The 21,435-nt window shown below is 41.6% G+C and overlaps 1 protein-coding gene and 10 non-coding genes across 11 annotated transcripts in view; 8 read left to right on the plus strand and 3 right to left on the minus strand.

Annotated features, from left to right (window-relative positions):
• eogt (EGF domain-specific O-linked N-acetylglucosamine (GlcNAc) transferase) overlaps positions 1 to 21,273 on the minus strand; it is a 25,168-nt gene extending 3,895 nt beyond the window's left edge. Inside the window, exons 1-11 of the mRNA XM_071532372.1 lie at positions 21,217 to 21,273; positions 19,613 to 19,865; positions 18,620 to 18,720; positions 18,190 to 18,298; positions 17,829 to 17,923; positions 17,632 to 17,736; positions 13,854 to 13,960; positions 13,249 to 13,352; positions 12,299 to 12,391; positions 12,116 to 12,187; positions 11,207 to 11,293 (exon numbers count right to left, since the gene is read on the minus strand). Coding sequence (XP_071388473.1) covers positions 11,207 to 11,293; positions 12,116 to 12,187; positions 12,299 to 12,391; positions 13,249 to 13,352; positions 13,854 to 13,960; positions 17,632 to 17,736; positions 17,829 to 17,923; positions 18,190 to 18,298; positions 18,620 to 18,720; positions 19,613 to 19,816 — 1,077 coding nt within the window. The 5' untranslated portion in view covers positions 19,817 to 19,865; positions 21,217 to 21,273. The remainder of the gene's footprint in view (positions 1 to 11,206; positions 11,294 to 12,115; positions 12,188 to 12,298; positions 12,392 to 13,248; positions 13,353 to 13,853; positions 13,961 to 17,631; positions 17,737 to 17,828; positions 17,924 to 18,189; positions 18,299 to 18,619; positions 18,721 to 19,612; positions 19,866 to 21,216) is intronic.
• On the plus strand, positions 1,753 to 1,824 carry trnae-cuc (transfer RNA glutamic acid (anticodon CUC)). Its single transcript has one exon. It is a non-coding gene; the product is annotated as a tRNA-Glu (tRNA).
• On the plus strand, positions 3,539 to 3,610 carry trnae-cuc (transfer RNA glutamic acid (anticodon CUC)). Its single transcript has one exon. It is a non-coding gene; the product is annotated as a tRNA-Glu (tRNA).
• Positions 4,683 to 4,754, plus strand: trnae-cuc (transfer RNA glutamic acid (anticodon CUC)). The gene has a single exon. It is a non-coding gene; the product is annotated as a tRNA-Glu (tRNA).
• On the minus strand, positions 4,932 to 5,003 carry trnae-cuc (transfer RNA glutamic acid (anticodon CUC)). Its single transcript has one exon. It is a non-coding gene; the product is annotated as a tRNA-Glu (tRNA).
• Positions 6,743 to 6,814, plus strand: trnae-cuc (transfer RNA glutamic acid (anticodon CUC)). Its single transcript has one exon. It is a non-coding gene; the product is annotated as a tRNA-Glu (tRNA).
• On the plus strand, positions 7,618 to 7,689 carry trnae-cuc (transfer RNA glutamic acid (anticodon CUC)). The gene has a single exon. It is a non-coding gene; the product is annotated as a tRNA-Glu (tRNA).
• Positions 9,022 to 9,093, plus strand: trnae-cuc (transfer RNA glutamic acid (anticodon CUC)). The gene has a single exon. It is a non-coding gene; the product is annotated as a tRNA-Glu (tRNA).
• Positions 9,808 to 9,879, plus strand: trnae-cuc (transfer RNA glutamic acid (anticodon CUC)). Its single transcript has one exon. It is a non-coding gene; the product is annotated as a tRNA-Glu (tRNA).
• Positions 15,922 to 15,994, minus strand: trnar-acg (transfer RNA arginine (anticodon ACG)). The gene has a single exon. It is a non-coding gene; the product is annotated as a tRNA-Arg (tRNA).
• On the plus strand, positions 17,389 to 17,460 carry trnae-cuc (transfer RNA glutamic acid (anticodon CUC)). The gene has a single exon. It is a non-coding gene; the product is annotated as a tRNA-Glu (tRNA).
• Positions 21,274 to 21,435: the final 162 nt, after the last annotated feature.

A 21,435-nucleotide genomic window follows, 5' to 3' on the forward strand; every position in this document is an offset into this window, starting at 1 on the left:
CCTAATTTCCCTTCTTGTACTAAAAAAAAACAAAAAAACAAAAAAAAACAAGTATTGAAGTGAAGCCATTCCGTGACTCAGACCAGAGAAAATTATGAAGAGGGGGAGATAGGGAGATGAACGGGGCACAATGGAGGAGAGCAGCAGTGTGAGTGTCTGACTGTGCCATTAATCTAGGGATGAAAGGAGGAGCTGGGGAGAGGGTCAGGGCCGAGAAGACCTCTCATTCAGTCGCCGGCCCGCTATCGCAAGAAGCCCCGCGTCTCACTGAAAAGCCTCTTAGCATATTTCCAGAGACGACCATGAATACCCAATGAGCTGATCCACAGGAAGGAAGAAGTTATCGGGCCTCGCTGGTCATAAAGATACAGTCAGGCTCTTCAAATCCGGGATCATAAAACACCTGTGAGGAGTGCGCTGGAGAGTTAAAGACCTAGGAGATGTAGAGGGAGGTGGGGGCGTGACTGTGAGTGTTACAACTGTGTGCGCATGTAGTTATGTGTGTACTCTTTCTGAAGCTAGTAAGCTATACGTATCAGTGGGTGTCCCTTCCCCTGCCCTATGAACCCTACATTCCTGGACAGATGGTTGTAACTCTCAGTGGTCTAGTGGTTTGGATTCAGCGCTGTCTTCACCGCGGCCTGGGTCCAATTCCCGGTCAGAGCACCCCTATTTATGGCTCTTCATGTAGGCTGTGTTCAATAAACTACTGTCATGGTTATCTGGCACCGCGGCCCCGATAAGATCTCCTGATAGCTGTGTGATTACTGCCCTGTGTAAAAATGTCACCGGGTGAGAAGGCTGCTCAGTTGATGGAAGACTTCAGGACAACATACCAAATGAGACTAGTACTGCAGTGTCAGGAATCCAGCCACGGTCCATTGATTTTCTCTTTTGCATATTCAGTTCATTTTGTGTTTGCCTTTTGCCTGTCTTGTTTTCTGCTCTGTGTGTCTGTGTCCAGTTCCTATAAATCCAGCCCCTCCTGCTTCAGCTCCAATGATTGGTTACCTGTTTCCCGCTCTTACCTGTACCACCTTGTCTCTGCCTCCTCTGCACCATCTACCAGCCAATCTTCTGCCAGCCCATCAAAGCACACCTGTCTCCACTTATCGTTAGCTAGATGGTGTATATATACCTTATGTTGTCAGTCAGTCTTTGCCAGTTCGTCCCAGTGTTTTCTCCTGTGTGTGTCGTTCCAGCCTGTTTCCTGTTTTCCTGTAGCGTGTAACTTGTTATGATCTTTTTGCCTGCCTACTGGATTTGTCTCTAAGCAAACAGTACTACAATAGGTATACACCAGGGATATATGCAACAATGTGCCATGGAGGGCTGAGAGTAGGCAGGTTTTACATATGGTCTAGTAGTCTTCTTGTCTATCCCTGGTATACACTGTCATGTAATCCGGCCCAAACTGGGAATTTGACATAACAAACTGAACTTGACTTCAAAACTGCCCCGCCAAGAAAGCTACAGCTAGTTCTAGTTCTCTATTCTCTTCACATTAGCCCGTTCAGATTCTTTAGGGGAGTAACAGCTGCACTGGTTACAAGTCAGATTTAGTGTTGATTTTCAGGTTTTACTGATAATGTTTAAAGCATTGCTAGCTTGGGTTGCCAGCTACATTGCAGACTTCCCTACAGGGCCCTTGTGTTACAGTCAACACGAGACTAAAATGCACACATACATCAGACAATAAACCTCCAATGTCATGTGCGAAGTGCTTCTGGACAACTACATTACCTTCACAGCTCCCTGGTGGTCTAGTGGTTAGGATTCGGCGCTCTCACCGCCGCGGCCCGGGTTCGATTCCCGGTCAGGGAACTACTCTTTATAGCCCACGTCAGATGCAGGTACACTTCACACCATGACTAACATGAGATCCCACTAAAGTATATGTTGCAATACACCTCGCATAAACCTTGTACTCAGGTATGACTAAATGTAGCCATGACTATGTAACGCTTTCATACGATGACAGCATGACAGCATTGTTTAATTTGATTGTCCTTGAAGCACAACAAAACCGTTACCATCGAAATATATGGACTGCTGGGGACAAATGTATAAATGCTTAGATAAGTAGTTTTAAATTAGCGTAAATAACTTTATAACAATTATTTATTTAGTTATCTATTTGTTTTTTCCGATGTTGCAATGTGCAATATGTGCAATAGTAGCTAACTTTTACTTTAAAGCCACCGATCGTTTTTCTATCTATGTCAAAATGTTTTTCAAATAGTAGTATGCTACATAGGCTATCTTATTTTTGAATTAAACTCATCAAAAGGAGGCAAATCCATTCCTCTGACTCCTTACAGTACACCAAGTCAAAGGCTTCACTGAGGCAGTTAAACTAATATCGACCCTCTCTGACAAAGTGATGATACCGTATTTGCCAACTAGGATGACAACATCCATGCCTTAAAGGTGGTTTTGGTCTAGTGGTTAGGATTCGGCACTCTCACCATCACGACCCGGGTTCGATTCTCGGTCGGGGAACATTATGTCATATCTTCTCCTGCACGCTGAATTCAATATACTTCCCTGACTACACACTGATCATGACTGTGGAAGCTCACCCTATACTCAATGGGAAACTCGGTTGTCCCTCATCTGACGAGGAGCCGTTGGCCCGCAGCGTCACTTGGGTGCTGAACTTAGCTTTGAAACGGAAGTTGTCAGTGTTTTCTTATATTCTGCGTTTGTATTTCGGAAATATAACTATGTAGGGTTACGCATTCCTTGATTATATAACATACTATAGACACATCGCCAAAGCCTTGAGTAAGCAAAACGGCCAAAAAAAACAGCTGAGCAGTTTAATGATAAACAGCAATGAAGTGTCAGGTAATTCAAAAACATTACGGATTTCTTCAATCATTGGAAATTTGCTGCATCTTATTCTTGAGTTTTTACGCACGCACTCATGTCACATTTCCTCTTAAATACGCTAGTATTATGAAGTATAAAATAAAGTGTGGGCGAGAGCTGCTTAATGTCAAATATGGATACATATGAGCTCAGTGTATTTAATCCATCTTGGAATGCGCCTTTACGCAGGCGTCGTCTCTCTAATCATTAATGTAACACATACTCTCGCAGGATTTCTCTGAAGCGGTTCCATTGCATGATTTGAAAAAAAGTCTGTTCATACTTTCTAACTACTCGCTGTCAATATCCATGTTTTTCATATAGGCCTATTGCACGAAAACACAGAAGCGCAGTGACTGCTTTCTCACAGAAAGTCTGGGGACTCAGTGCGCCTCATCACACTACATTGTTCTAACGGTATGTGAGTAATATGTGTGAAACTAGTTTCCATGGAGTTTTGATGGCACGCACTAACCTCTCCAGACTCTTCAGGCTACTTCACAGGCAGCGTCATCTGAATCTAAGTAATGACCTACTGGGCGACGGTATATCGGCTACATTGTGACCAATTTACAAACATATTTGCTTTTATTTGGAAGATAAGATGGAAAGGGACATTTCATTTTCGAGGTGGAAAAAATAACAACAATAATTACTGTTCAGCTCCCTGGTGGTCTAGTGGTTAGGATTCGGCGCTCTCACCGCCGCGGCCCGGGTTCGATTCCCGGTCAGGGAACGTGTCATTATGACTTCTCCTGAATTCCCAGTACACTGGTGTAGCATGATCAATAGTTTGAATGGTGACGACGCAAGAAGTTGCACCCTTGCATATTATACAGTGTATTGCAAGTTGCAGGTGTCCATTGTCTGGCGTTTAGTCTGGTTATTTCATTCTATTCTTTTTATTGTTGTTCTGTGTATTTTTTTTTTTTACATTTACTGTGAACACCTCAAATATGTTGTACTGCAACACAAATTTCCCCATGGGGACAATAAAGTTGCTATTCTATTATCTGTTTGTACTCTAAGCACAACAAAACACGATGGAACTAAAAGTAAAAATATACACAAAAATATACAACATGGAACATAAATAAATAAACGTGCTATGTAATAGAAAAATATATAAATCTGTAAATAACTAAACAAACATTATTCATTCGTTTATTTTGTTGCAAGATGATATGTGCTATGTGATGGTATGTGTGTTATGTCTTTTTAAGTAACTAAAGTTTATTTATATAGCACCTTTCACAGAGCAGAGTCACAAAGTGCTTCACAAGAGTAAAATAGTTCAAGTAAGACCATAAAACAGGAAAAAACAAGGAAACAGGATTTGGCGCTCTCACCGCCACGGTCAGGGAAAGCCTTTTTATGTATGTGGTCTACACTAGACTCCAAACACTTTCTGTAAAGGAAAGGGTTGAGTGAATCTATGATTGGCCATTTGGACCTATGATGAGGTGGGGTGGGTTATGGGTGATCCTTTCATTTGTCCAGCCTTAAACGGATAGGACACCCTAATTCACTATTTTCAGCTGTTAATCAATGTTCATGGCAATCTGATAATCATATAGTCATCTTAAGTTTTACAATCATACATGTTATCATTGGCATAGCTATATATATGTAGAGACCCCTTTAGCCGTCATAAGCAGATGGTAGGGCGTGTGTGTGTATGTGTGTGTGTGTGTTTGTGTACTCCTCCCAATGCTAGTGAGCTATACTATACACATCAATGGATGACTCCTCCACTGTCATATGAGCCATGGTTCCCTGTAGAGGGGCTTTCAAAAGAGGGGCACAGCTCCCTGGTGGTCTAGTGGTTAGGATTCGGCGCTCTCACCGCCGCGGCCCGGGTTCGATTCCCGGTCAGGGAACTACTGTTTTTTGGGTCTCACTGTATACTGGACTTCAAAAACTACTGTCATAGTTATCTGACACCAATGCCTCAATAACATCTCCAATAGCCATGCTATTAGATCAACTACATTGTGTGTTAATGTAAGAATCCTACTCTGAACAGATGAATCTTTATTTATTTACATAATGAAGTCTTCCCTGACCGGGAATCGAACCCGGGCCGCGGCGGTGAGAGCGCCGAATCCTAACCACTAGACCACCAGGGAGCTGTGCAACTATGCTCAAATCTGAGCAGGACTTGGGCATGTCATACATTGCGAGGAAGGCATACGGAAAGGTACAGCCTAATCGTTAGGATTTGACACTTGAGCCAAAACCTTGGTTCAATTTCCGGCCAAAGAACACCTGTTTATGTCTCCTTGTGTATAGCTGTAAAAACAGCTGTCAATGTTATCTGACACCAAGGCCCCAATAAGGTCTGCTGATGACTCTGGGATTAGAACAGTTGCACTGTGTAAAGATCTGACAGAGTGACCTGTTCATCTGATGGAATATCTTAAGACAACATACTAAATTAGACCTATACTGCAGTCTGACTTTGTCCTTTAATCAAAGTGAAACAATACTAGTATAGACATCCACTTCAGCCCAAACTAGGAATCAAAACTGAGAAGAAATACTGAATATTTCTGTCAAAATGCCGCCATTAACTTGAAACAATCAGTGTTTTTCAGTGCAGCTATGGGAGATTTCAGGGTACATTCTTGTAACTGACAGCTTGTAATGGTCTATAATGATGATACTCAACTTTAAATCCACCCTGAATACCCCTGTTTTCCCTCAGTATTTGGTCTTTAAGCAATCGTTTAACCATCAGACAATGGCAACGGTGCCAGAAAGTGTGAATGTCTCTGGATGGCGACAGCAATAACAATCCAACATTTGTCTCAGTAGAAGTGCAAATCACGGTGTGCCAAGTCATGTCTTCCTGTATTCCATGTCTTCATGCATATTTTTATTAGCATGTGTGATGTTAAGAGGTATGATTCCCTCACCCTCTCCATGGGATGACAGGAATTAATAAAAGGCTTACTGCCTTCACCTAATAGTCTCATGCTGATTTAACATGTCTGGCACAGTCAGAAAGAGGATGCTTACTGCTGATTTGTGTGCAGGTCTTGTCAACATAACAGTTCGGAGGAATAAGACAGAGGAGATAAAAGAGTATGTGCGTAAAATTGCATTCCAAGCATTCCAACAGTCCCATATGCCTCACGCCTCTTTAAGGAGCTATCAGTTTATCAGAATATATTTATTTACTTAAACATTTCACAAATTGTCTACAGTTATACAGTGTGCTGCTTGGCTGACACCTCTTTCAGATCTGCTCATGCCACCAGGGAACAGATTGTCATCGTAGGATTAGGCTATAACTTTTGGAACAAATAATGAAATTAACTAAAATGGAAATGGGCTACTTTTGAAATAAATTCTAGTTAGAACCAGGTTGTCAGATGGATTATATAAATAGCTGTATGCACAGGGGTGAAAGGGTTGAGTAGCCCGCTGCTAGCCCGGTGCTGGAATTGTTTAAGGACAATATGGTGCAGTACTGTCATTTTAGTTTATCCTCTAAGCAGAATGAAACAGTGGTACCATATAAAGTCAAGTCCAATCACACTTTTATGTAAGGAACCCGAACATTCATCTTACACTAAGTGAAAATGGGATTTCATAACAGGTGTGCGACCAATAAAAACGTACACAGCTGTTACAGAATGCACAGCAATTATTTAATCGTAGTCAGTATAACTATCTCATGATACATTGGTACAAGGCACTGCTAGATTAATGTGCTACCAGAAGTCATTTTAGGCACTTTTTTGGAAATACTCTTCTGTATACCAGGCAAGAACTGAGTGTGTCCATAGTTAGGAATACTCTGCTAGTCTAGCTGCTAGTCAGCTTTAACTGGTGCAGCTGGTTTAGGTAACCAGTATACAGCTCCCTGGTGGTCTAGTGGTTAGGATTCGGCGCTCTCACCGCCGCGGCCCGGGTTCGATTCCCGGTCAGGGAAAGCTTTTTCATGTATGTGGTCTACACTAGACTCCAAACACTTTCTGTAATAGAAAGAGTGAGTGTATGGTTGGCCATTTGGACCTATGATGAGATGGGGTGGGTTATGGGTGACCCTTTCATTTGTCCAGCCTTAAACAGATAGGACAACCTAAACTCAGTATTTTCAGCTGTTAATCAATGTTCATGGCAATCTTATAATCGTATAATCATCTTATTTTTTACAATCATACATGTTACCAGCCCCTCTACCTTTCACTCAAAGGCCCACATGTGGCCACCTGCTGCCTATCTACAAACCACACTGGATTCATAGTGTTGTGGCTATTTTTCCTTGGTATTCTTTTTGATGTCCCAAAAGGTGGTCTAACATCCTGGCATTTTCAATACACTAATGTTGGAGAATAAACTAATCTGGGTTGAATGGCAGAGATGAGGGTAGAGTGTATGAAAGTATGTGTGTGCACTACTTTTCCTGTGGGTTCCATTTGGCATAACTCTATATATATATGTAGAGACCCCTTTAGCCGTCATATGAATTATAAATTCCTGGACAGGCAGATGGTAGGGTGTGTGTGTGTGTGTGTGTGTGTGTGTGTGTGTGTGTGTGTGTGTGTGTGTGTGTGTGTGTGTGTGTGTGTGTGTGTGTGTGTGTGTGTGTGTGTGTGTGTGTGTGTGTGTGTGTGTGTGTGTGTGTGTGTGTCGCATGCCAGTGAGCTATACTATACAAATCAATGGATGACTCCTCCACTGTCATATGAGCCATGGGTCACTTTACAGGGGCTTTTAAAGGCAGGGCACAGCTCCCTGGTGGTCTAGTGGTTAGGATTCGGCGCTCTCACCGCCGCGGCCCGGGTTCGATTCCCGGTCAGGGAACAAAGGTTTTTGGCTCTCACTGTATACTGGACTTAATAAACTCCTGCCACAGTTATCTGACACCAATGCCCCAATAAAATCTCCTAATAGCTGTATGATTAGATCAACTACATTGTGTGTTGATGTAAGAATCCTACTCTGTTGTACAGTGGTTCAAGAAAAGCAAGCAGTAATAAATGGCAATAAGGTTGTCTAATGGGTGTGGGATTTTTGAAGCAGCTAGGAGCACTGGGGTGACAGGGCAAGTAGTAGCTGAAATAGATTAGGACAATATACCATGGTACAGTACTACTATACAGTATATAGTCACTATGTCCCATTGTTCTTTTATCCAAGTAATCCTAACTGTCACCTCGCATAGTTTTTTTAACGTGTGGAATCACAGAAATAAAAATGTACACAAACGTTACAGAATGCAAAGAAATTATTTAATGCAGTTTATCCTACTCAGTTTAACTATCTCATGACACATTGGTCCAAGGAGCTGCTAGAGCTGCACCATCCATCACAGCTTTATGCCACTGATGAAATGCTGAATATATAGTATATGAAGAATGATATGTACAGTGTACTGTTTATTGTATATTCTGCACTATCCCCTTGCACTAAATGTGACATCCTGTTGACCCTGTACTGTGTGCCTGTATGTACTTATGATACTATTTGAACTGTTGATATGTTTCTGCACCAGTGTTGCTGAGACAAATTCCTGTACATTTATTGTTCTCGACAAATACCTTGATTCTGATTTGAAATCTCTGCAGATTGATATGTACAGTCTATTGTCCATAGTAAGTTGTACACTGTCTTTTTGCCTGTACATATGGAGATATGTAAATGGAGGGAGAAATAGTCCATTCAGTCAGTCAACGGTGGTTATATCATAATCTTCCATTCTGTCCTATTCACAAGACAAGGTGTGCTTAAGTGTCTATAGCGGGGAACAGTTTGTGCTTTTTGTGAAGGCAGAGATGATGTCAGATATGATGGTGTGCATACAAGAAGTCTTTCCTCCAGTAAGCGTTTATACATATCACAGGCCAGTGCCTGTGTTTTTTGAGCCATGCGTTCCTGGACAAGGGCAGAGGCAGTCCAGGGCACAAAGAAGGATTTTGTAGGATTATGGGAGTGCTTTCAAAGATGTCATATTTAAAGTTGAACAAAACCATTTTAAACAATTACAATTACAACAATTAATATGCAGATTTTCCATTTGGGCAGGACAGATAGTTACTTATGGAGGTACTGCCTTGTATAGAAGGAGAAACTGTGTGTCCAGTCCTCTTGCTGCTGGTCAGCAGCTCTCCACTGGTTTTACAATTGACCAACAGCTCCCTGGTGGTCTAGTGGTTAGGATTCGGCGCTCTCACCGCCGCGGCCCGGGTTCGATTCCCGGTCAGGGAACTACTCTTTATATCTCTATTAGGACTACTAATGCACATCAAGTCAGTCACAATTTTCTAATTACAATACCTAAGGCACAATGTAAGTACTGAGTGTGCATGTCTGGAGCCTAACCCAGCATGCATTGGGCGGAAGGAAGGGAAACCAACACCCTGGAGAAGTCGCCAGTCCATCACAAACGCACAGATATTTTTTTTTTACTATATTACTTTTTGTTACACTACCACTTTGAAAACTTTGCAAAAGAACCTAAAAGATAGTATAACATCTTGGCATTTCCATTACACTTATGTTACAGAATAAACTAAATCAGGTTAAAGGGCAGAGATGAGGGTGGATGGGAAGGTTTGTGTGTGTGTGTGTGTGTGTGTGTGTACCCACTACTCTTCCTACTCTTCACACAGAGCACTCACCATAGCGCACGACCCCACACACCCCCTCAATCCACTCTTCTCACTCCTCCCATCAGGGCGCAGGTACAGGTCTCTGACCTGGAAACGGGCCTGTTTTAAGAGCTTTGTCCCCTCTGATATCGAGGCACTGAACAAACTGCCACGCTGAATGTTATGTGTGTTATATATATTTATGTATCTATGTATTTATATGAGGCCTGCAAAGCTGTGAAAACAAATTTCCCTTTGAGGGACAATCAAGTATTGTATTGTATATGAGCAACAGGTTCCTGTACAACAGCTTTGCAAGCAGTAACACAACTCCCTGGTGGTCTAGTGGTTAGGATTCGGCGCTCTCACCGCCGCGGCCCGGGTTCGATTCCCGGTCAGGGAAAGCCTATTTATGTCTCATGTTAACTGTGAGTCAATAAACATGACTGTTGGCTTAGCTGCTGTACATCCATATCATCTGTGTACAACAACCTTTCTGACTCAAGAGCTGTTTAAATACATATCCTCCCTCTCACTAATGAGCCAGTAGAGTGTTATCGCTGCGAGCTTGTTAAATTTCTAATACACAAATACGTGGTCTATGTATGTCAGGAGTATGCCACCAGTTGTGTGCCAGAATCTCAAACAGGGTAATCCAGCATCAAATATAGATATTTAAATGAATGCATTTAAATTTGTGTGGAAAAATACGAAGGATACTAATAAATTATCCTTACTATGTTGCTAACAAACCACAGCTTTATAGTTTTAGGTAGCAGATGAACATTTCTGTTGAAGTTTTTAAGTACAACAGAAATGTATACAGCTATTGATATGAACGCAGCCTATGAGTCTTTTGGATCCACATTAGAGCTTGGGTCATTACTCTTGCAGAGTAATTAATGTTGTGGGACAAGCAATCTTCTGGTCACTCACTCAGTTGCAAAAACCGTCCTCTGTACTGCACAATACAAGGCACACTCAAGTAACCCAAATCCGCCTAGACAGTTTTGTGATTTATACCAGATTGCGTTTGTTCACCTGATGCTGTTTTATTGACAGGCCTGACTGACATATTACAGCAAAAAAATACTACATAAAAAAATACTAAATAGGTGTATCTGAATATGGAAAAATAAAACAATGAAATAAATAGATACATATTTCAATGTAAAGGATAAGAAAATCCTAAAAGTGGTGAAATATAAAACACTAAATGGATTAGAGTTGTGATCAAAATACAGAAATAAATGATTTATGTACAGAGAAACGATATATGTATCCATTAATTACATTTTCTACACAAATATACATTTATTTATTTAAATATCTATATTTGATGCTGGATTAACCTATTTGAAATGCTGGCACACAATGGACATATGGTCATAAGGTGTGGGTTGAATTCCCCTCTGAATTCAATCAATATAGAGGTGGATTTTCATCCGAACTGAAACAGACAGACTTTTGGCATGAGAACATATGGTAATATCCAACCTACAATTTATAAAGAACTCTCATCGCTATGGAATTAATTGTGATTGCTATCTCCATTTGGTTTTGATTGAATTGAATGCAAACTAACTCCAGCCCTAGTGCCTCTGTAAAACCGGAGAGAGAGAGCAGGAGACAGAAAACCAGAGAGAGGAGACAGACAAGGCCAGACAGACAGGTAGCGGATGCCAGATAGTCTGTCTGTGTGTGTCTTTGCTGTAGGGAGTTCCTCCTACCTTGGGTCCCTCCTGTGGGATGTTGAGTCGATGGAGGACATGCTGGGAGAACGCCCTGAACATCCCTTCACTGTGGCAGTCTGAGATCTGGCATCAACACACCACAGAAAAACATCACATCACACATGCACAATTCAATTGATTTTCCATGTATTCAGTTCAAAACGATGTGATATGATCCCATGATGCTAAAAGATTTACAATGTTTGAATGTTGTAGAAAATCTGCTTTCTGAAGTGACTGAATTGAAAGAGAACTGACTCTAGCCACACTAGTGCAGTGCATTGTGTTGTGATGTAAAGTATGTAATACAATTGCAAACATATTCCATCCTCTCTCTGGAATGAGCATCATACAAGCCTATGCATACCACAGGTCTGTGAATGTCTCACAGCGCAGCCATAAATGTGAGCACATGAATATAAACATGACATGTGCAGCCGGGGCAATCAGCTATGAGGCTATCCCATCAATATTTCACACCTCAAGGCTGAAGGACAACACGTATTTACATGATATCATCTTTACAGAAATCTCCTTGGAATTATCATTTAAATAACATAAGCATTGGCTGGGCTATTGAATACATCACATAAACATTTGACCCCAACTGCATGTTTACAAGCAAACTGGATATCAGTGTGTGTGCAGGGAGGAATACAAGAAAAATTACTATCAGAAAATGTGTGATAAGGAATATATGAATAAGGAGATAAAAAAAATAAACAAATGAGAGCCAGTGTTGAAAGAGTGGGACACTGCAGTGTGTTCAAACCAAATATGATGAACTTATACTATTAGTCTATGCATGCGCACACACACACACACACACACACACACACACACACACACACACACACACACACACACACACACACACACACACACACACACACAGGAGTAACCTACCAGAGGAGTGTTGTAAAACAGGCCATATCTCATTCTTGGCAGGAGGGAGAAGAAGGCATCTTTGAAACACACCTGTGGGTAGTTGAATAGCTTGCTAAGCATATAGCATGGCATAGAAATCAGTGTCTGTTGTCAAGCAACAAGCCTCTTATGAGGAGCACCCAAAGGTGACATTATACCTACTCTTTTAGAGTCATAGGTTTTCAGGTGGATGATGTCATACTCTGAGAAGGCCTTCCACGTTTCACTGAACAGATCTCCATAACCATAAAAACTCTGAGAAAAGACATGAAAAAGAAGGGAAAAAAAGAGTTAGTTATACAATGTTACATCTGTAATGAGAAGCAAAGCAATGATTGATAGAATATTGAGAGAAAATAATATACTTCGAAACACTAAAGCCGATTTCTTTCAAAATCAACTACAGCCTTTATCATCGTTTGAGTTACAGTCATCTGTTTTCAAAGCCTGCTGGGTATGATTGTGTTTTCCTGAGGTTTAGGTTTCATAAGAAAATCTGTTATCACAGTATTCTCAGACAGCCTCCCCGTTTGGCTGGCAGTGTGCTGTTTGTGATGAAAGGCCTGTGTTTTCTGTCTTTCTGTCAGTTTTTCTCTCCCTCCCCTTTCTCTTTCTCTCTTTCCTTTTTCCCTTCGCCTCTGCGCACAGTGGGGGGAACAATGGGTAGGATGAGGTTGCCCGTAAATCATTCTGTTTTTCACCCACTGCTTCCTCTTGATGTCTTCCACAGGCACGTATGCCACCTACTTGTTCAACGACAACTACGACTCCAATATACACACAGTTCTAACAAACAACCACTGTTTGGCTTTGTAGCAAAACGGCTATTTCTGTCACTCACTGTCGTTGACCTATGGGCTAGTTAACTTAAGAGACTATGAACTCAGAAATATGCTACATCTCCCATTCTGCTTTCAGATACATAGAGGAGCTTTTATAATATGAGTTGAACCAGTGCTTAAAAGGGGGGACAGAACCAGCCAAAGACTTGAGAGAACTAGACAGATGTTAATCAACCCTAACCCTAACTAACCCCAGCCTACGAAGCATTATATAGGTTACACCTTCTGCCTCCAGAGAAACAGGAGTAGGAGGCAGTATCAGGTACCCACCGTGTCCCACATGAGGATGTTGATGTCTGAGCTGAAGGAGTTGTTAATGTGCTGGGAGATGTACAGGTTGACGAAGTCACAGAAGTGGTGGTACATGTTCACCCCTATCAGAAAAGTACAATATAATTTTGTTGCATTCTTACACTATCACTCCACAAATGACTTCCATGCACAACTGCAAATGGAAAATAGTAGAAATGTGCACATCCAAGCTGTTTTAGGTTAGTTGCTGGAAAAAACAGACTTAAAGCACTAATGAAAAAATATATATATATTCACACACAGGATTCAAGCTCCCAACACTTTATTGCAACTTTCCAACTGACAAGGTCTTTATCAGGTAATCCCTTGGTGGTCGAACTTTTGGGAACTTGAACATAGTGCAGGAATATATTTTTCCATCAGTGCTTCAAGTATGTTTTTGTCCAACATCTGGTCTGGACAAATTGGATGTGTACACTTCTACTCTTCTTGTTCCATGAATGCAAAACTACACACATACTGTATGTTTATTAAAGTGTAATTAGGGTGTTGGTGTAAATGTTTGGCAGCTTGTTTAGATTGTAGGGCTTTTAATTGAGTCAAGTGAAACCTTCCATCCTTACCCGCATCCAGTTTCATGAAAACAGTGGGTTTTTCGATGATGAGATCACAGTGTCCATCCTCTATGGGATGGGAGTCCAGCTCTGTGTATGTCTGCAGCTCCGCATACCTACAACAACAGGACTTCACATCAGTATAGTGACATAAATAGACTCTAACAATTACTGCATTACTGTGGTACAGGAGGCACACTATGGAGATGGGGGACATTTCGATCCATCGCCATTTATTACTTTTCAACAGTTGTATTGTGATTTGTTTTTTGTTTTTAAGTGAATATTACCATGAGTGTATAGCCTATACTGCGTAACCTGATATAAATCATAAAAAGTAAAAACATAAAATGTTATTTTGATATCTATCTTCCCTCTCCCTGCAGTACTCCATTGAGACCATTTTCCAAAACTGCAACAATATATAATTCAGTTGGTCTTGGGTGGGAGAGGGACAGAACAGTGCATTAGGCCCTTTCCAAATAAGGGGGAATTGTTTGATTATATTCGACTGGCATCAATTGGCAGCACCATAAAAATTTATATTCGTGTAATTTGTGACCATGATTTGGAATGTGACATACCATTGCAGCTCTGTCCTTAATGCATATTACATCCTCATACTGATATTTAAAGGGAAACAATGCCCATTTAAGAAATGTTAATGTTATTGTGAAGGTAAATCTAGAATATAATAGAAGAGACACTGACACCTGCTCATGCTTGCACATTCATTGACAACGTGCAGCAAAGTCATGATGTTGCAGCGGCATCACGGTATAAAGCCATTGACTTCCAATGGGAGAATGAATGAATGAAGTATCAAATTGCAACAGAATTTGCAATCTAAATAAATGTTCAGTTTATGTGAATGCACCACCAGTCACCTCCCAACACTGGCTGAATAGCTGGTGCCGTGACATCTGACCCAGCGCTGTCATTGTTTTCATCAATGATAGATACCCTCGCCATCTGCTCCAACTCCTCATTTGTATATTCAGCTTCAAGAAGATACGGCAGTATGTCACCACCAAAATCATCTTCATCACTACTGTCACTAAATCTGTTGTGTCCTGCCAGCATGTCTGACCATGTGAACGAATCCAATGCAAGATTTGGGAACAGATACAGGAAACAGAACTGAATTCCATTAAATTCTATGAAATTCCACTCCTAAGAAAAGTTGTCTTGAATAAACATTATAAATCAAACATTATGAATCAAATAAAAGTATGTTACACAAATCAAATACATTCGATCATAATGTATGCATTACGATTACATGTTACGCAGGATCAATTCTCAACTCATTTTCATTTGTTCATAAAGAAAATGTGAAAATGTGAATGTTTTATGTTCACCTGTCATTCTGCACAGTTGTTTTCCAGGATACCAGAACTGGACAAAACAAGTGTATTGTAAATTGAAGTTACATACATCAAATATCACCTGAAAGGGTCTGTTTTATTATGTTCTATACCTTCTGAATAACTTTATGACATTTAAATAGTCAGTGTTCCTCTTTAGAGGTCCTATATTATTCAGTTTTCATGGCTTTGTTTATATACAATGGCTCAGGATAAGAATAATGTTCTTCATGATGTTTTGCAAATAAATGTAGTTTGTTAAAAATTGAATTGAATTAGTTAAATTGAGTGGAGACTTTCCAGTGGATGTCAGTTCAAATCTTGCAAACTGGGCTGATTGGAAGCATTTCAGTAATTATTTAGTGAGGGGAGCCAATCACGACAAAATCCAGGTATGATGCATTAACTGAGGTTAGTCTGAAACTGCCTGTAAAAAGAGTGGATTTTCGAAAATGCAATGACTTCAAATTTAACCACTCCACAAAATCAAAGTTTCACATTGTATTCATTAAACATCTTGGATAATTGGGACTTTGAAAATTTGAATTCCTATTATAGGGGCCCTTTAAGAGAAAGATCTATGCTCTCCTTTCAAACTTGATGATTCTGATTCTGATTCTAGTCACTTGCCATGAAGCAGATAGGGCTGCCATGCATCAATACTGGCAGCATGCGTTTTTCCACAAGAATGAGGGGGAAAAAAAATGCTACGAGCCAGCCAGGAGTCGAACCTAGAATCTTCTGATCCGTAGTCAGACGCGTTATCCATTGCGCCACTGGCCCGCTGAGCAGCTGCAGGCTTCTCACAAAAGACAAGTCTGGGGCACAAAGGCCAACGCCCACATTCCTGACTACTGCGCTCAGGGGCCCACAGTGCCTACACCCCCCTCCCTTTCAGCACAGGGCTGAGGAGGAGCAAAAACCATTTATTCACCTCCTGAAGTAACCACAATAAAAAAAGACACCTGAAAAACAGTGCAATCATCAAGAGTGGCACAAACAAAGCTATTTAATTGCATATATATTTGGATGACAGCAAATTTATATGGTGTACACTGTGATTCTAGTTTTGTTCAAGTTTTATCACAGTAAAAATGCCTGCCGAAATACGATTGAGCAAGTTCATGAGGACTGTCTGACCTTTCAAAGCAAGGTCACTGCTCCAGTTCCCTGTTTCATCTTTTGAAATAACAATGAGTGCCAATTTCTTATAGTCATTCAGTCGTCAAGTCATTCACTGTGCGGGGGAGGGAGAAGAAGCTACTCTTCCTGCTGGCAGTCTGCTATTGTTATGGATGGCTCTGTTGAATTCAGCAACATCATACTCAAACCTCCCATTGTGTGTTGTAGCAGTTGTTTCTGCAGAGCTTAACTTTGTATATCTTATTTACCCACATTGTTCCCCTAATGGAGGAGGAGTAATTGGCCAGAATGAGAATAAAAATGATACATACTGTAATTGCTTGTTAGTATGAAATGCAAACAAATACATGATCACGGCTAGGCAGTATTACTAAGAACAACTCACACCACTCCTGTACTGGTTGGCTTAGGGGCAGCCCTGCCTCTTCCCTGCTTGCAAAGTAATATAATCAGTAGACTTTTGCAAGAAACCTTAAATTGACAGCCATTGCCCATGCTGTGTGTATTCTTCCTCCATGTGGATACACAATAAAGACTGGGTGATGTGAATGATATGAACTCCTGTTGAGTCTTGTTGCAAAGTTAAGTGGATTCAGGAGCTTCTCCTCTCTTTCATGTGCATAATGGATAGCAGTGATAATGAGCCAAAGAGAAGTGGTCTAGTGAATAGGATTTGGCAATTTTCCTGACATGTAGGCCCACTAGGATTCTTCACGATAGCAAGTGCATCAAGACTCAATACTCCATTGTCCTAGGTGCCAGTTCTTCAGACAGGCCTTCACCAACCCAGAGACCTTTTCAGCAGCCTTTCAGAAGGAAAAGGCATCATGTGGTCCCTCAACCAATCGAAGGCATCGGCCATAAATTCTGACAACCATCTCAGCCTGAGTTAGACTGTACAGTATGCGTGTGCTGTGTGAGAAAAGCACACCCTAGTGATGGTCTGCGTCACTACATCCACAAAATCCTGTCCTGCCAGTTGTCATACATGCCACACATTCCAAAAACCAAGTTCTCAGGCAGACACTAACAGCTCCCTGGTGGTCTAGTGGTTAGGATTCGGCGCTCTCACCGCCGCGGCCCGGGTTCGATTCCCGGTCAGGGAACATACTTTTGGGCCTTGTTCATTCATTAATAACCATAAACCCAAATTGAGAGGTGGTTTCTACATTTCTCTACCAGAGCACATAACAATCTCAAACTATTGCCTGAAGATCGGTAACATGCATGCATACATGTGCTTGTGTCAATGTGTTATTGTGTGTGTCTGGCCTCACCAAGACTGCAGGGGACTCTTGTGCTCTCCCTCAGAAGCCAGTGCCCGCTTGTTCAGACTGCAACGACCGCCAATCTCCCCCTTTTGAATGAAGTCCTCCTTGTATCTGCAGGATAAACGTAGGTGAGCTTCACAACATACTGATCAGTGTAATTCTTTGCTCCAAGGCAGGTCACGGCCACTTTCAGATATACTGACCTCTCATGACTTCTGCGAGGCTTCCTCAAGTCCAGGTAAAGGTTAGTCGCCTTACAGAACCGAGTGTGGCTGCTGCATATCAATGATGAGTCCCCCTGGAAAAATAACTTTGGCCTTTAATAAACTCTAGGCCTTTTGAGAGTGATCTCTAGACTAGACTGCAAGACTATAACCGACAAAACTAGCCAAAATGGATTCAAATCTTCTTTGTGATTTGTGAGTCAAGTTCAGGCCCATTGTCTCGGGAGTTTGTATTGTAATACAATGAATATTTATGTAAAACACTGTGCCTGCTTCTACCTGTTGTTTCTTCCTGTTGACTCAGCGGGCCCGTGGGAACTAAGGAAATGAGTGGACTTACTGGCTTGCTGGCCTTGCAGAACGTTTTCATCTCAGAGAGGCGCTCCTTGACGTAGCCGAAATCAGCCTGCTTCCAGAACAGCTCCTGGGCTGCCTCCACCGAACGGGCCCTGAGAGACCCAAGATTTAGGCAGTTCAACAAAGCCAAAAGCACAAAGGCACATCAATGATGCATGCTCTCAATAAACACACTTTTACTCCGGAAAGATAATGCTCTGCTGCATATAAATAATAAAATTCAATAACTATTCAATATCTACGAATAAAGGAGTACTATTTCTTGTGATGTGAGCATCACTCAGCAGCTTAGACATGAAGGATGGCTGCTGGGAGAATTTGGAAAGTACATGATACAAACTAGGTCCTACTGCTGCATTAGACAAAAGCAGTAAATAAAAGAGTATTTTATAATGTAATGTAAGAAATAGTACCATCCAGAGTCAGCCTTGGTGCAGACAGGATAGCCAAAGCGCCTCTCTGGATCACAGTTCTTCTCATAACCCCAACAGGCAGACACATCCAGCAGTGCATCCTGTCGTGAAAACAAGTGTGGCAGCCAAATCAGACCAAAAATAATTAGTGTTACTTTTAACCAGCTAACCAAGTTGATGGAGTTTGCCACATACTGTAGGACAAAATAAAGAATACCACTAAGTTTAGATAATCACAGTTAAGTACTTGAAAGTCAATTTATCATGCTTTCTGTGACTGACAACTGTCCTCACATTGAATTATATTAGTACAGTAAACCCCACCCATGTGGTACTCTAAGCAGATTAAAACAAATGCTCTAAATTATTTGCAAGTACTATTGGACCAAGGTCTGATGCAAATGAGTTTCATGTTATATAAGAGCTATCAGTTACAAACCAGAAAATGTACCCTGATCGCCAAACATTATCTTTAGTGGGTAGTCAATTCCCTCTCTATGGACCATCAGTGCGACACCACAGATTAGGGGGCAGGACAAGGTGTCTTGTCGCTGGCTACAGGAGAATAATGTTCATCTATGCAGGCAAAACTGTCATATAGTATAGGAATGGCATAGTTCAATAGTCTTATTTCCATTTAATAATGTGCTGTCCATTCTGACAAATCACCAAGCCACCATCCTACGCAGTACAAATACACAATAAAATGTGACTTTGATAAACAAAAGTTACCATGACTATTAAGCTACATCCTAAAGCACTAGACGCTCGATCAACAGGGGGCTTTGCTTTCTACATCAAAGGGCTTTCCCTCACAAAAAGTCAACATAGTTCAAGGGGTCAAATAAGCTTTTTTCCCAGCCTCACAGCACAGCAAACCTCAAAGGAACTAGCACTGCACTGAAAAACTATTAGAACACTGAAAAGTCACTGCAGTAATAACACATGATCTCACCCACTGTTTAAAAAACACTAACAAAGTGCATATCTTACTTTAAAAGGGCAGAGCGGGTCCAGGCGGCAGTGCTTGGCCACCCTCTTGTTGTTGCGGAGGAAGTAGGGTATATGCTCTGGCGGCAGAGAGAGGCTGCTGTAGCTGAGCAGCGGGGCTGGTGGTTTGTGGCCGGGGTTCTCAGCCTCCTCGGCGGTGACCACAGTGGAAGAAACGACTATGCCCAGTGCTAGCAGCAGCAGCATAGTCAGAGTCACGCAGACATGTGAGATAATCGCCCCTCTTCACAGCACTCTGGGAAGAGAGGAGAGAGACACAGACACACAGAGTCAGACTTGCACTCTGTAATCTTGGTTGAAAGCTCAATACCACAGTTTACAAGCATGTGAGCACAGGCTAGTGTGTGGGAACTCTGCTCCAGGCGGATCTGAGCACCACACAGGAGAGGTCCTGTTGCAGGAAATATTAGTGACCTTTTTCCTACCATTGTCTGAGCAATCATGGGTGAGACAGGGGGGAGACTGACATCAAAAACAAGTGCCGGCTGGTGTGACATGTGACCTGTGCAGCTCCAGGTGGCCACACCAGTATGCTATTTATGTCAATGCATTTACAGAGAGTCATATTCCCATGATCCACGCTATTTTGTTATGTCAACAAAGCATCTCAGTTACACTTGCATATGCAGCCTTGGGGCCAACAACCTTCTTCGCTCCCAAAATTATTTAATATTACAAACCACACTGTGCTGTGCCCCAAACAGACAGGCCACACATTAGACCATGGACTGCATCCCCAGGAAGCCTGTCTGGGAAGATTGCTGTTGTTAGATACTGCTTGTTACAGAATTATACAGCGGAGAGAGTGAATTGCATGATCAATAGTAATCCTTATACATGCTCTCATTGGGCTAACTTGTAGGGAGTGAGATAACAGTGACATTAACCTTAGCGACTGTGCTGGGAGCCTCTGAAACCGTACTGTATTATAACAAGGGCTCCATGCATGAGATGCTTGTTGAGTACATGGGAAAACACTACCCCAGCAAGTTTCACCGTGTCTTTTCACGACCTATAATTATTTTTTTTAAGAGTTGAATTAACGTAGATTTGCCCAAGTAAGGCGGAGAAGCTGGTTTTTACTTGCCTTAATCAAATTTGTTCCCCAGGGGCTCAGGGAAGACTTTTTCTTTTCTGTTGCACATGGGCTCTCAAAAGAAAGCCTGCACTTGTAGCTGAATTGTATGAATCGCTGGCTGATGAAGTCTACAATGTAACCGCTAAGCTTTAAAGTGGTGGTTAAAACCCAAGAAGACTCAATATGTCTTGACCGGCATTACAACGATAAATATTGATACTCGGGAGACGGAGGTAATAACGCATTATCGACTCTCTTCTTTGTCAGTGGATAAGACCTCAGCATTTAATTACAAAATAAAAGTTTAAAAAGAATGCACAGGAGACTAATGCCAGTAATAAATGGCTGTAACATTTCATTCTTGACAAAGGCGTTACTGTTTCAGAACTGTGAAAGGAGGGAAGACTTCCCATCACCGCTGTGCAGAAAATTTGCAGTACAGCCACAAAATTCACTACAACACACGTTTAAAGAGGCTTGATATGAGCTGAATTAAGATGTGATATACCTGAATACACAGCTTGCTGTTCCCCTCACTGAAACGTTGATGTAGCAGGTCGCCATAACACCGGAAACCTTATACCGGCATGCAATGTACACCAATGGACACAAGGTGGAGTTGTGTAGTAGCAGTTTTTCTCTAGTGATTGGAGACGTTCCTCCAAACTAAAAAAAACAGGCTCATGCTCCGAAAACAGTTGACAGCCATAGACACAGACTCTCATTG

This window comes from Centroberyx affinis, unplaced genomic scaffold, assembly GCF_046629955.1.
Source record: "Centroberyx affinis isolate AG114_WGS23_722 - 3 ecotype Tasmania unplaced genomic scaffold, CSIRO-AGI_Caff_v1 ptg002186l_1, whole genome shotgun sequence".
Classification (NCBI taxonomy): Eukaryota; Metazoa; Chordata; class Actinopteri; order Beryciformes; family Berycidae; genus Centroberyx; species Centroberyx affinis.